A 16860-nucleotide genomic window follows, 5' to 3' on the forward strand; every position below is an offset into this window, starting at 1 on the left:
AATCATCCCCTTTCATCTGCTAATAATTAATATGTGTGCTTCTGTTTCAAATATTTCCTGTAAAATCGTTATTTTTATAGAATTCAAGTAACGTAGAAACCTCCAGGTGTTGCCAAAAATATGTAAAAATGTTTATTTATTTATTCATCTTTTTATTTTTGCTCCCAACATGTGAGCTATAGTGATCGCCTCACACACTTCTTGATGTTGAGTGCTGCTGGTACTGTTGGATCCATCTACTGTATTGTGATCTTCTCCCCTGCAGAGGGCGCTATAGGACCGGCTGTTAGCATTCCCTCTCAACACACACCCGGGTACACACAAACCACCCAAAGTACAGACTCAAAAATCCTTAATTTAGCAAATGCACTGGCTTTATTGAATGTTAAATACCAGACTCAAACAAGCACCTGCACGATGAGCTCGGATACATAAAGACATTCGTAAATAATTCTTCTCTGCTTTTTATTTGACGCACAAAAGGCAGTAAAAGCTTGATTGTAATTCTTGCATGCTTGTTACGATACAGAGTATGTTGCTGTGCATGAGAGCATGAGAACACGCAGACACTTCCACTCTGCAGCGCCGCGGAAACCCTGTGCTCCTGTTAGCGAGCTTTCACATTCAACTCGAAACATGCTCTCAGTCACAGCAGGCGATGCTTTTTATTCAGTACAGTTATCTGCCTCGCTCCGGCAGTCGGCAGCATATATTGAGGTCAATGTAAGAGAGAGACAATGCATGTGGGTGAAGCAGAACGTGATGAAACCGGGCGCTTCGTCAGTGTGAAAAGCAGAAAGAGGTTTCACTTCGGGGCACATGCAGTTCAGAGAGTGTGTGTCTGAGTGAAGGTATGTGGGTGAGTCTCCAGCGAATTGGGGGAAGGCCTGCACAGGTGGACCTCCTGGACAGCAGAGGTTGGGGATGGATGGAATTCAGAAGTTCTCCATCAGCTGGCAGATCTGTGCGAAGACGTCTTCTGGTGGCCTCTCAGCGTCAATCTGCAGACGGAGAAAAGAAACTGAGTCTGAGGACTTTCAGAACTGAGGACAGCGACTGTCTGCTGCAGAGCGACCTCTGCAAGCTCACAGCAGACAGGTGACCTCAATACCTGCTGTGGCATTTGAGTTCACACACACACACACACACACACACACACACACACACACACACACACACACACACACACACACACACACACACACTTCTGATGTGGCATTTCAAACGGCTCATTTTAAATGACGTTAAACCCGCCTGAACAAAATGTACGTGATAATCCTACTGACCCTCGTGACGGTGCAGACGTCAGGGAAAGAAGCTCCACACAGAGGGGGGGGAACCACTGAGCTACACCCGAGCCATCTGCTTCCAATATGTGTTAAAAAAAAAAGTGTGATGTACAAGCGACTCCCGAAGCCCAGGAGAAAGTGAGAAAATGTCTGGAGCTTAATTTATCTGTTTAACATTGACTTTGTTTATGACATAAAGAACTGGCAACAAAACCAACCGCTTTGCCGGGGTAATCTTTCCTTAAATCTCTTAGTGATCCTTGAAACAGGAGGGAGGAAAAAGTGTTGGTATGCACATTTATTTAAAAAATGTTTGCGGTCCAAGTGTTGTTGTAGCAGTCATTTCAGCCACAAGATGAGGCTGAAGTGACTTTTGAAAAAGAGTAAAAGCATTCCAATTTTCTTTTAGGTAACTTTTAATTTGTCCATGCACTGCCCTCAAAACAAGGCACAGTATATACAGTATTGTGTGTAGGGTCAGGTTCTCCTAGAGGCAAGAAATGAATTTTATCGAGCACTTATCTGCTTTAAGGGAAAACATGAATGCTTTTTTCTCAGGTGAAAAATGATTTGTAAATATTTCTTTAGTCTTCACTAGAGGTACTGATGCTGACCAAGAGCAGTCAGAAGGATCTATTTTGTTTATCTGACTGAGAAGATCTGAGATCAAACATCTACTACAAACTATGGGATGTCATTAAATAAATATCTGGTCTTTTGTTTCCAAGGTGCATCAAAGACACCTCAGGATCTTGTTGGAAGTATATCAACGTCATTTAAAGGAACTATTTGGGTAGAAAAGTTAAATGAAGTTGCTTGAATATGGGTTTGGAGGGCTTTAAAATGTGCTGAGGTATGTGAATAAGCTTATTTGATGGGTGAGCTCCTGTTGCCCTGAGTGTGAATCAAACCGCCTCCCCCGAGAGTCAGCTGCGTCCAGCCGCACTGAATAAAAACTAGAGGTTGTTACCGTGTGCAGGAGCTTCTTGCTCTCGTAATGATCCGCCACCGCCTGGCTGTCGCTGCAGAAGCTCTCCACCCTCCTGTGCAGGGCGCCCTCTCTGTCTGCAGCGGGGGGGATGCCAGAGGTGGATCTGCTGCGGCTCTGCAGACGGCTGGACATGGTGTCGGTGCAGCAGCTGAGCAGCAGCACCGCATCGGGCTCCCCCATCTGACTCAGGACACAGGAAGAGGAGAGTCAGCAACAAGTATCAGCTTCAGGAGACATCTTATTCTGTTTCACTTTATATCAATCAAAGCACTTCCCTAGCCTTTGGGAATCCTCAAAGAGCTTAAAGATGAACAGAATTAAGATTTAACCACAGCTGTCTGTCAGCCGGTGCTCTGACCTTGGCCTCGTACTCCTCCGCCCGTCTCAGGTCTCTGAGGAAGCCGCAGATCACGATGCCTTTCCCCTGCCGGACGGACGCTGACACTGCATCACACAGCAGCTCCAGCAGAGTGTCCTGGTACAAACAGACACAAACGTGCATTAATCAACATGTAAACAAAACCCCCAAACATCAAATTACAACAGGCAACTCCAGGAACAAAACCTCTTACTACACGTGTGATGCACTCCACTCAATGGAAGACGAATCAAGCGCACCCTCTGTAACGAGCCGGCCTATTTAAACAGCTCCACCTGCTCTGTTGCTTTGCTGCTAGTTTTCACCTACACACACTTCCTGCTATGTTTGAAGCATTTTCAAGCTAAATGGCTAATAACACCATCAAGGGGAGTTTGTGAATGACATAATGTTTGTGTTGTACCTGGGGAAATGTGTGCTCCTGCTTCTCAAACTGGACACTATGTTAGCTTGAAGCTACATCAACACCTGCTAATGGCTTTCCTCTGAACTGCTGCACCTCAACAAGCTTTGGTGAGTCTGTGCTGTCTCATTGTTAGTGTGGATTATTGCTCTCTGAAGCTTGTGGTGGTTTTCTTTGCCTCTGCTAATTATGCTGATGTTGCTCTTGTGCTGCAGTTGCTGAATTTTTGTAGATTATGATGCTTTCATGCTGCCGATGTCTTTGTAATGTAACATTATTAGTTGCTTTTGGTTGTTCTCCTTTTTACCCAGACTCGGGCTTGGGGTTTACACATAATTACTTTTTCCCTGTAGGCTTTATGTGAAGTTTGGATAAACATGAACACATTTTACATTCAGTCAGACATTAGAGGAATAATTCTACTCACAACAAATGGGTTTATGTAACAGCATTAAATACTGTGTGATATTCTCCATTTCATAATCAACAGCTGAGCTCCTGATCCACTGCTAATGCCACTCCACTAATGGACGTTTATCTGCTGCTTATCAGCGCTGTGTAACTTCTCATGATCATTGAGCGCATACCTCTCATTCCTGACTCGCATTTCTTTAGTTGATGAGTGGTGTTTAACGCTGGATGGCTTATTTCCAAGAAACATATTAACACATTTCTGGTACACAGTTTTTAAAGTGATGTTTTTTTCTTATTTTGTGTTGAGAAACTTGCTTTGAGGACAAACTGTGTTATCTATTGACTGTTGTCCCTTTGTTATTGATGCCTCTTAAAGTGGGGATTTGTAAACATGAGTTTATGTTTAGGTATGTTTTTAAAAAATATTTTAACCTTTATTCCTCAGGATTGTGAGAAACAGCATGGCTGCATATTGTTAGGGAATATTTTTGCTTAGGTGTTTAACCTTTGACCCAGTTCATCATTTTTTCCTTCCTCTGTCTGTATTGCCATGGCATAGTTCTTCGGCCTTAGAGGTGCTGTTATCTTCATTAAGGAGGGGCAGCCTGGGCTTCCTGAGCCTTGTTGTTGCCATACTGGGTACGAGCTCATGCTGACCTAAGATTGGTTTAATTGTTTTGGAGCAGCTGGGCGCCAGTTTATATGGCCCCAGATGCTCCTGTACACACTTTATTAGTGAACTAGATGACAGTTTTAGTTGGACGTATTGCCCGCGTTTGTTTAGTCTGGCGACTAAAGAATGTTGATTGTCCAGTCCGAACTGGTTAAAACCTCGTATTGTAGTAGAGATCTTCAGAATTGGCCGGGCAACCGCTCTGTCAACTCGTGGCTGCAGCAAACGTCTTGTCAATTCCCCGGCTGGTAACTTCAGAATAAACCTTCACTGTTTGCCATCAAAGTTCCAGCTCTCTCCCCGCGTCTCTCTGAGTTTCGTCTCCATTGCTCCAGAAGTTTCCACCACACGTATCACTGCTGGGATTGGGATTTATCATTATACATTCTCAGTTTCCATTTCATCAGCTCCACTCAGCTAAAGCTAATGCACCCTCCAAGTGTTTGTGATAATCTGCCCACCACATTTATAGACTCGGAGGATGAAACCCTCTTTGTTAGTCACATTCATGCACACAGCAGAGCACACACAGTGAAATTGGTCCTCTGCATTTAACCCATCCTAGTACTAGGAGCAGTGGGCAGCTATCGTGCAGCGCCCGGGGAGCAATGGGGAGGTGGGATTGGAGATGTCCGGTGCCTTGCTCAAGGGCACCACAGCAGGGCCTAGGAGGTGAACTGGGACCTCTCCAAGTAGCAGTCCACTTTCCATATTTCAAGACTGTTCGGGGACTTGAACCGGATACCCTACGATTCCCAGTCCAAGCCCCTACTGACTGAGTCACTGCTTATATCAAACAGGTTAGACAATACTCGATAATGACCATACAGTTGAATCAACAGCTCTCCAAAGCAGCTTTACAAAAGAAAAAGCCACACTTCCAACTTCCTGCACGCCATGTTTATCGTAGGAACGTTGTATAGACTTTATTAGTTTAAGATGTGTGTTCAGAACCTCATAAATCAGGTTGTATTTCCTGCATTGTATCTCAGAATGGCTGCAAGCTCTGCTGAACTTTGTGTACGCAGCTCTGTAGATACAGTCTGACTTAATCTCAGTTTTCATGGCTTTCAGAATGGTATGTTTTGAGGATAGTTGGCTTTTTTGGATTGAGGTGTATCAGTTCAGACGGAAGGGAAACATGCAGCTCCACAATCGCTACCCCTACACTTTAAGGGGGTTTAAAATGTGTCTGAAGGGGTTTTGCTATGTCTTTCCACATCTATAATCCACCTTCTACATCATACAACCACATTTTGACTCCTCTTTAAACTTCTACACCGCTCAGATTCTGGACTATCCAAGTCTCCGAGCAACAGCATCGACGTTTGACTGCAAACTGCAATCATTTGCAAAAGATAAAGAAGGACGGAGATCCTGACTTTTTAAATCATTTCCAGGTATGGTGATTTCGTCCTTCTCGGGAAAAGCTCACAGAAAGGAAGTAAAGAAGGAAGGATGGCAGGGGGATTGATGCTGTGATGACACGACCTTGTCAGAAGTCAGATCTGCTCTCAGCTGATTGTTCAGGACGGGCTGAGGCCCTGGGCTGCCAGAAGATGCATCAAATAATGAGCAGCAGCAGCAACAGCAGCCTCAGGAAATCAGCAGGAAATCCACTGCTTCTGATGGTTTAGCACATTAAATATTAAAGAGTTCTGGCTTTGGCTCAAAATACATAGCTGGCAGTGGATTTTTCCACCTCTGCACACCAAGATCTTACATCAGGGAGGGAAAAAATCCATTCTTATACACGTTTAATCTCTCAAAGCTTGAGACCCAATATATTATCTATGTACAGATTCATACAGAGCACACCGGGCTGAGGCGAAGTAAAATATTGATATTATATCAATATTGTAGGGGACTAGATATCGGAGGTGGTAGATGTGCTAAGGTGCTTTACTTAAGTGAATATACTCAGTTATAAGTAATGTCCTGCATTCATTAAGTTGTACTTAAGTAAAAAATATTAGCACCAAAAGTACTTTATTTATTAGATCTTAATCATTGAAGCACTGTTGTGTTTATAGTCTCACTGTTGAACTGGGATTATGTAACTTTTCATAGCGCTTAGTGGCTTCACCTTGCAGCCTTTATCCCTGCAGCTGGTAATGAAGGCTGCACAGAGAACCCTCGGCAGCAGTCTGCCCGTCCGCGGGGACATCTACACTTGCAGGTGTCATGAAGGATGCTACCCACCCTGCAAATGAACGGTTTGCCTTCCTCCCGTCAGGCAGGAGACTGAGCTTTTTCCCTGATGCTGTGAGACTCGTAAACCCTTCCTCCCTCCTCACTCCCCCTACTTTAGTTCCCCATTTCCTTCCATCCTCATGTTTGTTCTGGAATGACAATAAATTATTATCTATGATCATTAGGAAGTTGATTTTGAATAAAGAGCAAAATCTGCAATGTGACTTGTAATTCAAGTGGAAAAACAAATGGAGTGAAAGTATAAAGTAGCATAATGTGAAAATACTCAAGTAAAGTACAAGTATCTCAATACTTCACTTAAGTACAGTATTGTACTTTCACCACTCTTAGATTTTTGATATTGTATTTTGGAATAACCGTAGTCTCTTCCTGCTTTTAAAGTTTACACTAGATTTATGTAATTTTCTGAAATGACCCTCTGTTGGAGCTGCTCCGTTTCTGCCCTTTATCCTCTCATTATGTCCATGTTACAGCTGATTATCAACATGTTCATTGTGTTAATATGATGTGGAAGCCCCCAAAGGTCAAGCCTACACTGTTATTGAAATACCGATAACGAGGCATTTGATCCAAAAATATTGTGATATTTGTTTTTCTCCTTATCTCCCAGCACTGCACGGTCAGACAGGAAGCTGGCGGAGGGATAACAGTCAATGGAGACCATTACATTTTGCGTTGCCAGGCAACAGTAGAGTAATATTTCACCGGGTCTAAGTCAGTACCTCACAGCTTTAAGACTCACACGACAGCTTTTCATTTCCCTTTCAGATTAAACCAATAACTCTGTGGTTTTTGTAGAGTGTTCTGCTCTAAACCTGCACTTCAGTTAATGTGGGATTTTGTATTAATCCTTCATAACTAATTCACTCACACATCATAAAAATAAGTGACAATGTTAGTGAACACACGGGACATGGCCTTAATGTGCTGTAAGAACCTTAGACAGCTGAGCCTCACAAGGACGCCTCGGGTTTCTGCACTCAGATGACAGAAAGTTCAAGTAAATCTGAGCGCGGGTGTCTTTTCAATTGCTTGCAGATCCGTTCCCCACACCACCGTTTAAATCTTTAGACAATAGGTTGATTGTCTTGGATTTTGTAGATGTTTCATAGTGTGTTCTATCCCAACAATGTCCAAATTAAAGGATCAGAAAATAAAAATGTTACAGTAGATTTATAGCAATGGAGCTTTATGGCACAGAGGAAGATCAGACGGTATTTGTTAGATATTATGCTGATTTGGTTAATAGATTTTGTTGACGACAAGACTGACAGAATATTGCTATCCATCTTATTCTTAGTCATTCTAAGGATTAATATTCTGTCCTTTACTCAGCTTTTCTGTCAACAGTTTTATTCATCAGGCTCTCTTTCAAGGCTATGGTGAGTTCATGAGCATATAATACTTCCCTAAAGAAACACATTCTTCCGGGACAGATTAAAGGCTAAAAATCATTTTCTGTGTGCTTCAACAAACTGCTGAGTGGCGTGAATGGACACGCTACCGACTACATTTCTCTTCAGATTTGTTTCATGATGAGTCCGATCGATATTTGTGACGCATTCAGACCTACTGTCCTCGATGTGTGCCATTCATAAACCAGAAACACACACATGCATACACACTTTGGAACATGTGAAGCAGGGATGACAGTGTGAGTGTGTGTGTGTGAGTGAGTGAGTGACAGGTGCCGATGTGCAGTGATGTGAAATGTCAGACTCTTTGCAGCTCAATTTAAAAAGCTCCCTGACAGCCCCCGGTACAGTGCGATACCGAGGATTAGTAATCACCAGCAGCACAACGCATCGCTGCTCCAAATCTCTGCAGATGTGATGCGGGACGTGGATGCTGAAAATGAAGACCAGCAAGCTTAATGTGTCTCACCTCCTATACCTGCCGCGGGATTTGAAAATATATTAACTTTTCACCATGAGGTGGATGGTAAATCCTTTGTGATTCAAACAAGAAAGATTTTTGTGAGGGACGACTTAAAGTGTGTGTCCTATTTGTTTTTATTTGAATCGACGTGTGCTTACCTCATTATTTAATATCTTTGCCATGTTTTAACGCAAAATCCCCGGCTGTCTGAAATATAAAAGATTTCTGATTCTGATGACGGTGGTACACAGTGGACTCCACCTCACTATAGCAAGGTGCTGAACCCCGTTGTATTCAGGAGGTCTTGTTATGCTCCGCTTCAGTTTCATATTTCTGCTGAAACCAGAGCCCAGTCTGCTCTGATGGGTTAAGCTGGATGGCTCTGTTGTGATGGTTCCCTCTCTCACGTAAAAAGCGTTGGAGCGCTAGCCAATAGAAGCACGAGTGTTACAAAGTGATGCAACTATAGAAACATATCGGGGAACTTTGGAATTTCATTGGATTGTTGTCGCTGCCCATATATTTTCTTCCTTCATTCAAAATGCTTATTGATGCTTCACTTTGTTTGACCTTCACTGAGTAGAGTGTGTGTGTGTAGGGATGAAATATGAAGGCCGTTTTCACATTTGTGTACTGAATGGGGAATGTGTTTTTTTTTGTACACGAGCAATTTCTGAAATATTGATCCCACGGTGTATAAAGTAGTAAAATGTGCTCCGCCTCAGGCTATCACATTAACATACTGCTTATGTTACAGCATCAGAAACACATTAGCAATAATAAAATAACTCTCCCAAAGGAAATAAAAAGTACATTCTGCTTTTTCCTTTGCAATTTAATGTGTAATATTATAGATAATTGTGAGTTTTCACCATTTAAAATGATCTCCCATACATTTCTGACAAATCGTCCAGTGTTTTCCTCTGAGAGTTTTCAGAGTCGTAGATAATCATCTGGTTTGCAGTCTGAGTTCGTTTCCATCTCCAATATATGCTCAGACAGCCATGCCAGCTTTGTCTGGAACATTGTGTAAGAAATCTTCAATCTCTGCTCAAGCCTCTCTGAACACTCTTGGCTGTACCATCCCTCCTCTATTTATTTCATTAGGCCCTCAGCAGGAAGAAAACAGGTTTGTGGTAGATCAGTGTTTTCTCAGAAGAGAGCTGTGGTATCACATTGTCTATGGTGTCTTCAGCTGTCCGTCTTTTCTGAAATATAATCTATAAGATCTTGTTTTTTAAAGAGATCATTTTATTTAGCACATCGCTCGCTGCTCCCAGAGATCACCTGTCAGTCAAACAGTGTGTGGGTTTCTGTGACGTCTTTTTAACTTCATGTTTATGTTCAGACACGCTGCTTACTTGCAATTCATGTCATCACTTAGAGTTCTTGTTTTCACTCCAGACAACCTACTTATCTGAGTCTGTTCGGAGTTAACTATACCTTGCTTTCTTAAAGACTGCTTTTAACCAATAACAGTGTAATTATTGATCAGACAGGCAAGCACATATTCTTAATAAACCTTTGGACTTTTATTCTTAAATTAAATACGATTGTTGAATATTTCCTCCATGGTATAAAACGTATGCAATATATTTTCTTGCCGTGTTAATTTTTTTGCACCAAAATAATTACGCAAATTCTACAAAATGTTAAACCTACTGGCAAAATTATTTTTATTCTAAATAACTCTTGACTACGCAGCCTGCAGCTTGACTCAATTTGCGTGTGAATGAGTCAAACCTGGACAACAACTGTTGCACTGAGTTTTGTTCTCCTCTGCAACGACGTAGCATTTTGAATTCTCTGCCGCTCTGATTTGCACCCTCCTTTTTAAAAGGCAACCGTTAATCATCGGTATTGTAGTATTTTGTAGCGGTTGACACAAAATCTCAGTTTTCTCAGAAACAGAGTTTAAGTAATTAAAAGTAGTGGCCATAAGATAAACATAGGAGACAGTTAAAGGAGCCCTGTGTTTACACGTGAAGTAACATAGCAGCAGACCGACCTCCGGCAGCTGCTCTCCTCTCTCCAGGACGTCCGCAGGTGTCGCCCTCTTGTCCCCAGTGAGACAGCAGCTCGTTACACAGCAGGGTCACCGAGGGCGAACGTGGACGCAAGGCCGAACCTCTCCTCCATCCGCTCACATTGCAGAGATTTACCTGAGCCTGGACCACCTGATGAGGAACACACACACACACACACACACACACACACAGGGTCAGTCGGTCCTTAGAGACGAGTAATCACTGAAACACAACACAAAGTGAGACGAGAGGAATGGAAAAAAAACAGAATAATGAGCAATAGAAAAGGTGTGTGTGGCTGCCTTGGTGTTTGTGTGAAACAAAAGTTGTCGAGGGATAATTGGAAAGAAAATGAGTGCAATTTAAGTTCAAAATAATTGTGTGTGTGTGTTGTGGTGTTGTGTGTGGGGGTGGAGTTGTTTGTATGTGAGATTTATAGGGAGAAAAGAGGGAGTTGTGGATTTAATGTGGGAATAAGGGTGTGTGTGTGTTGTGTGAGTGTGTGTGTGTGTGTGTGTGTGTGTGCATCACAGTGTCAGATTCATCGCCAGGGGCTGAGATTCAGGTTATCACAGATCATCATCTCCTCTTACTAAATCTGTACACACACACACACACACACACACACACACACTCTAATTTTCGGTCTTTCTTCACCTTCATTTCTTTTGTGCCTCACCTCTTGTTACACTTGCTTAGCACCTTATCTTTGCAGTGGAGAGGCGAACTCACGCCTTATTATCTTTCTTTATGCTGCTTTATATTTCTTCTCAAACATTCTTACTTCTGCTGCACCAGGAAGAGGAGGCGTTGTTAGCCCCCGACAATCACAGCACCAGTCCCTCCTCTACCGCCTGGTTCCATTGAAATGTATTGCAAAACTATACAAATGTGGTTGTTAATTTAGACAACTCATCCTACTGATTAGTTGTCCATCATCAACATTATGTATTTAGACTTTAGTTGATTTAGTCTTTCAGCTCGCTCCACTGCTGCTCTGTAAGGTCTGAAGGTGTTTTCATAGCAGCTTAATAACTATATTACACGGCCATGGAGCTGAGTGAGGCATCGGCAGACAGAGGTGATCTATCATAACCAGCCTCGGGCACAGTAATAAAACTCAGGATGTGCTCCACATTTATTAGTATTCCCCTCGAGACAGAGTGTCGCTGCCCTCTGCCAAAAACAAACATCCTCATCTAAGTTTCCTCAGAGAGCAGGGACCGATAAGAGTGGCGCACCGGGGCACGACCTGGAGTCAGGAAGGCAGATATTGATTCATTTATTGTACATTCAGCACATATTCACTGATTTAATGTATTCCACCAGCCTCAAAAAGGCTGCACAGCCCCCTCACGCCTACTCACTAGAAGTTTTACTCCGCTGCTCGACACCTCTGCCAGGAAGTGAAATAATGACCCAACAGGCTGAAAGTCCACAGAAGCTTGGATTAAACTCTCCTATTTAGTCGAGTAAACCTGCTGTATGAACTGGCACTGTGAGTAAAGATAGTTTTCTCTCTATGAGAACATTTAGAGTATTGAATAACTGGCCCTGAGAGCAGAATGCTTTTGCATTAAGGTTATTTTGAATGTCTCTCTTTTTTCTGTAAAGGGCTAAAACTTCTGCTGCTTTTAAGAAATAATGCCCAGATTTTCAGTGAATTTCAGTTATAACCATTTATTCACCAAACTCACAAGATATATTTCATGCTTCTGGAAAATTAGGCGAGTAACAGCTTCACTTAAACCTGAAATAAAGGACTTACTGTATTATGGCCACTTTAGAGGGCAGTGGGGACGATATGTAAACACAACACTGACTGATTTTAAGTAAATATGAGGAACTTGTTAGTAGTAAAAGTTATTTACACCTCCAACAGAGATATATTATAACTCATTTAGTGTTGTGTTGATAAATGTAAGTCCAATAATCACTCTGCTTTGGTGTCCAAGGGAAAATACCCATGATGCTGAACAGGTAGTGTTCATAGTGAGTATAACCTCTTTAAAATTACAATATGAATAAGTATTATTTTATCAGGCCAGAGGAAAAAGTGAAACTGACCAACAGATTTGGCTGAAATTAGGTTGACAAACAGATTGAGTTACAGAGTATTTATTACGACTAAATCTCTACACTGATGTTGTCTGATTCCAGTCAAGATATTTTCCTTTTAACATGCAAATAATCCTTGGTTTAGCTTTTGGTATGGTTTCATTCAGAGTTGACCGATAGGATTCATTGTTTCCACTTAACAATATCTTGCTTCACTCCTTTAGTTACTGTATATGTGGTGTACCTCAAGGCTCCATCCTAGCTCTCCTTCTCTTCAATATGTTACCTTTTTATAGTGAAGTTATTTTTTAAATTCAACCTGCTAAATCCACCAAATGGGGATCAAACATATATATAAATGTCTCTTTGGTTTTGTGGATGCTTGTTAGATTTCTCAAAGTAAAAACGAATGGTCTTGGTGTCATATTTCCCCCTTCTCTGTTGCTTGAATCCTACTTTTATTCAGACAATTTGGTGAACATTGGCAGACGTGTGGACACATTGGAGGCTTAGATTTGGGAAAAAAACCTGCCATGTGTGAACAGCCCCATCACAGTGTTTTCCTCTAAAAGCCAAAGTGATGGATGGATTAGAGACAGAGATGTAATGAGGCAAAGAGGGCAGAGGACGAAATCTAGGAGAAATCTTCAGGTAGATGTATTTCTTGAATCTATTCCTGCTACATTATTATTTTCCAGCAGGTGACACTTTAATGCAAAACAGAAATCAGTCCAAATGACAAACGAGCCGCTAAGGACACCAGCTGCTCGCCTCCAGTCATTCAGATGCTTACATTTAAAGTGAAAAATGTTCTTTGCTGGATTCAGAAAAGAGAATTGAATCTGTGTTGAAGAGATACCGCCATACCTCTAAGTGAAGAGACCGGGGACTTTGCAAGGTGCTCTTCACTTCCCAAAGAAAGTATTTTTGAGTAATATAAATGCAGACCGTAAAAGACAGGTTGGTTCTCTGCCACATTGTCAGCAGTTTTGTGATATTTCTTAATGTGTTATTATCCTCTTGGTAATATTAAAAGATGAACACTTAAGAGAAGATGAGATGGGTATTACTACTAAGTCACTTTATTTAATTACTTGTTTTGTTACAGCAACAATTAAAAACAAAGTATAATCATATTAGATTAAATAAGAAGACCAAACGTTTAAATAATCATTTGGTTTTCTGTAAATCAACTTCTTTAACCTTTTGTGGAATAAGATTGCACCCTGAGTCAGTTCCTCATTGCCTCTTAAATAAAAAGGTCTTTTCTTATTATAACATTTAAATGAACCTAATGGTGTAGACTTTTCATCCAAAGTCTGATTTGTTACTCCTCTGGGCTTCCTTAATCGCAATGAAAACACACCATTGTTTATTTTTAGCTAATCCCACCTCATCCTGCTGCTCTTCACTGGAGATCAAAATGTGCGTTAATCCTCAACTGAAAACATTTTGAGTATTTTCTCCTGTTTGAGTTATAGTTACTGGAAACTGCAGTGTCCAGCTGTGTGGGAAAATACAAGGAAACCTGTTTTATTACTTCGGAGAAAAGGGCTGATTTCTTTAATTGGAAATACAGCATAAGGCTTTTCCTTTATCACTAAAGTCGTGGTGCTTGCTGCTTTTCAATGACTATGGAAGGTTTCATCAATGGCCATCAAGGTGCAACATTCCCATTACATCAATTCAAAACATTGTAGCACTGACCTTAGCTCTCACACCAAAAGGTTTTTCCACCATTGAAATGCCTGAGCCTCAGTCTAAGTGTCATTACAAAAGTAAAAATTGTAGAGGGAGGAAATGGGAATGAGGAAGCAGGAAGAGAGAGCGAGAGAGAGAGAGAGAGAGAGAGAGAGAGAGAGCGCAGCGGGACATGAAGGAGAGAAGATGATAAAAGGCTGAAAGCTCCGGCGCCAGTGAAACCTCACATTAGCATTTCCTCTCAGGCTTCATCTCTAACTTTTTTTCTGAAGCATCGCTGCAGAACAGCGCTTCAACTTTCCCCCCAGTTTTTATAATCGGGAGATTTTGAATGGATACACCAAGTTAAACCACCTAAAGCTCTGCTCTCCCAACTTTTGATTAGAGCAGTTTTTAGAACACAGATGCTTACTGAACAGACCGTCGTTCATTTTAAAGAGGCCCTATTTTTGGTGGGTTTTCCCTCTCCTGTAGTGTGTTATATAGGTTTGTGTGTTATATAGGGATTCTGTGCATGTAAATGGTCTGCAACGGCTAAAATCCCAAAGTTCCCTCAACACACTCCCTCCCTGCCTGAAACTCCTCCATTGGACTCCTTTGTTTACTTCTGTAAAACAGTGACATCACTATGTAACATCCGCGCTTCTATTGGCAATCGCTCCAACACATAGGTGATAGGCTAAGGGGCGGGACCTCTCTAAGAGGTTGACCTATCACAACAGAGCCCGGCCAGCTAACCAATCAGAGCAGACTTGGCTCTGGTTTCAGACAGAGGGTGAAAAGAGGTGCTGCAGCACAGGCAGTATGAGAAAAATGAAGAGCTTTCTGAACATTAAAGCATGGAGACATGTCACAGAAGAGACACAAAATACAAATATGAACCTGAAAATGAGCAGAATGTCTTCTTTAAGTAAAAAATGAGCTCTATCAGCAGGCATCTTAATCTAAGGGTTTCTCATACATTTAATTTCACTATTGCAGTATTTTCACATCCTCCAAATTAAGAATTTGTCCAATTTAAGGTCAGCAGTGTGATCCACGCTCTTATATATTGCCACTCCTTTCTTTTCCCCTCTGATATTACTACTTAATCTCCTTAAAGACACCCTGATATTCACTCTCAAAAGCCCTTCAGAGGGCAGGTAGATGAGCATCAAGAGACTCTTCTTCTTTACCACATAAAAACAGTCTGACGGATAACCCCCCAAAGCTGCAGCATCAGCAGGTTTGGAAAAGAGCGACAGCAGGAGAAGAGGAGATGACGAGGGGACATTAACTTTTCATTAATAAGTGAGGAGTCCTCGTGCTGAGTCAGGGAGTCTTCAGACTGTCAGCATCAAGTCTGGCAAAGCTGGAGATACGACCTGTCCTGTGAGGTGTGCTGTGATACACAAACTACATCCTCCACTGGAGAGTGAGTCATCCGTTGTCTGTTTTCACTTGCACTATATCATTTAGTCAATGCAGTTGCAAAGCACTTTGTACCTTGGCTTTTAAAGTGCACTTAAAAATGCCCTAAATAAAACAATGCTATGTTACACTGAAGAGGCTTTTTGGGATCTCATTCAGTTCAAAGATTGTTATAATAATGTAGTTTAGATTCTGCTTTTTTTAGACTCACTGGTAACGCTTTTAACGAGAGGAATGGTTCCCCTTAATTAGAATAATTGGCTATTTTTGATTACTTGAATCACGCAATTAATTTGGGTATACAGTTTTAAGGATTTGTTAGCCTGGTGGAGTCCCATTCTGATTTGAAGTTAGGTGGGGGAGAAACTCCCTCTCGAGAAACTTTGGGATTTTAGCCTTTGCAGACCATTCACAAGCACAGAAATCGATATAACACACTACAGGAATAACACAAAAAGCACAACAGTCTAGTGTTTGACACAAGAGAAACTGATGCTCAGTTCTAAAAAACAACTGTCATACATTTAGAAGGTATGATCACGAAACATGAGGTGGAGTAAAATCCTGTTAGCTGACGTGGCCAACCTTTAATTATTTGGTATAAAATCTGCTCATGCGAGAGGAGGTTACAGTTGGAGAAGCAGTTGGCATTTCCTTCCAATTATCCGGTGCTGCTGAGGAAAAGCTCCTGCTCTAACTCAACCTCAAACATCCAGACACACTGGAGTTAGTACAAGTCAGTGGGGATTTGTCGGGTCGGGTTTCATGAAAAGGGTTTTAACAATAACACACAAACACGAGAAGGTATTTTTTGTATTTTCTGAAGGAGTGCACAAAGGGAAGACCTTTTCTGAAGACGGACACTTCAAACACTTAATTTGATGCCTTTTCTTCGTAAAGTTTTGAATAACGACTTCATGTTTTCAACATCTTTGACTCTATTTATCAGTGTTTGGTTTTTCTACTGATGAACAGTGTTGAAATGTGCCATGAAATTCTACAGCAGCAATTCTTTAACTCGGACACTTTTAATGAACTACTTCATTAACTCTCCTTCTGTCTGAAACGAGCGAGAGCCTCTGAGACCGGAACATCTGTCGTACCCCCTGCAGCGACACTCCTGAACGCAGCTTTTTCATCATCAGTGTGAGTTTAGTTCACAGGAAACATGCAGAAAAATGTTCGGGCAGCTGCTCTGTATGATTCTGTGTGAACGAGGCCAGTTTAACTAACAGCAGTCAGCAGCTGCTCATTATTATTGTGTGTGTGTGTGTGTGCACGTACCCATCATGAAGATGACCTTTGGTTTCTTCTGTTCTGTACAATAACCTGTCAGAGGAAAGAGATCAGAGTTTACTATGAGGAGTAGGTCAACACGTGCAGGACACTGTACCCGCATGCAGGAACAGAAATAATTCAGAAT

General features: G+C 41.7%; 1 protein-coding gene across 1 annotated transcript in view; it reads right to left on the reverse strand.

Annotated features, from left to right (window-relative positions):
* Window positions 1-352: 352 nt before the first annotated feature.
* The window catches only part of ak5 (adenylate kinase 5), a 61301-nt gene continuing 44793 nt past the window's right edge, over window positions 353-16860 (reverse strand). The window contains 7 exon segments of the mRNA XM_063886812.1: window positions 353-1001; window positions 2260-2460; window positions 2639-2755; window positions 10250-10306; window positions 10308-10334; window positions 10336-10418; window positions 16722-16766. Coding sequence (XP_063742882.1) covers window positions 936-1001; window positions 2260-2460; window positions 2639-2755; window positions 10250-10306; window positions 10308-10334; window positions 10336-10418; window positions 16722-16766 — 596 coding nt within the window. The 3' untranslated portion in view covers window positions 353-935.

This window comes from Eleginops maclovinus, chromosome 6 (assembly GCF_036324505.1).
Source record: "Eleginops maclovinus isolate JMC-PN-2008 ecotype Puerto Natales chromosome 6, JC_Emac_rtc_rv5, whole genome shotgun sequence".
In the NCBI taxonomy this organism is placed as follows: Eukaryota; Metazoa; Chordata; class Actinopteri; order Perciformes; family Eleginopidae; genus Eleginops; species Eleginops maclovinus.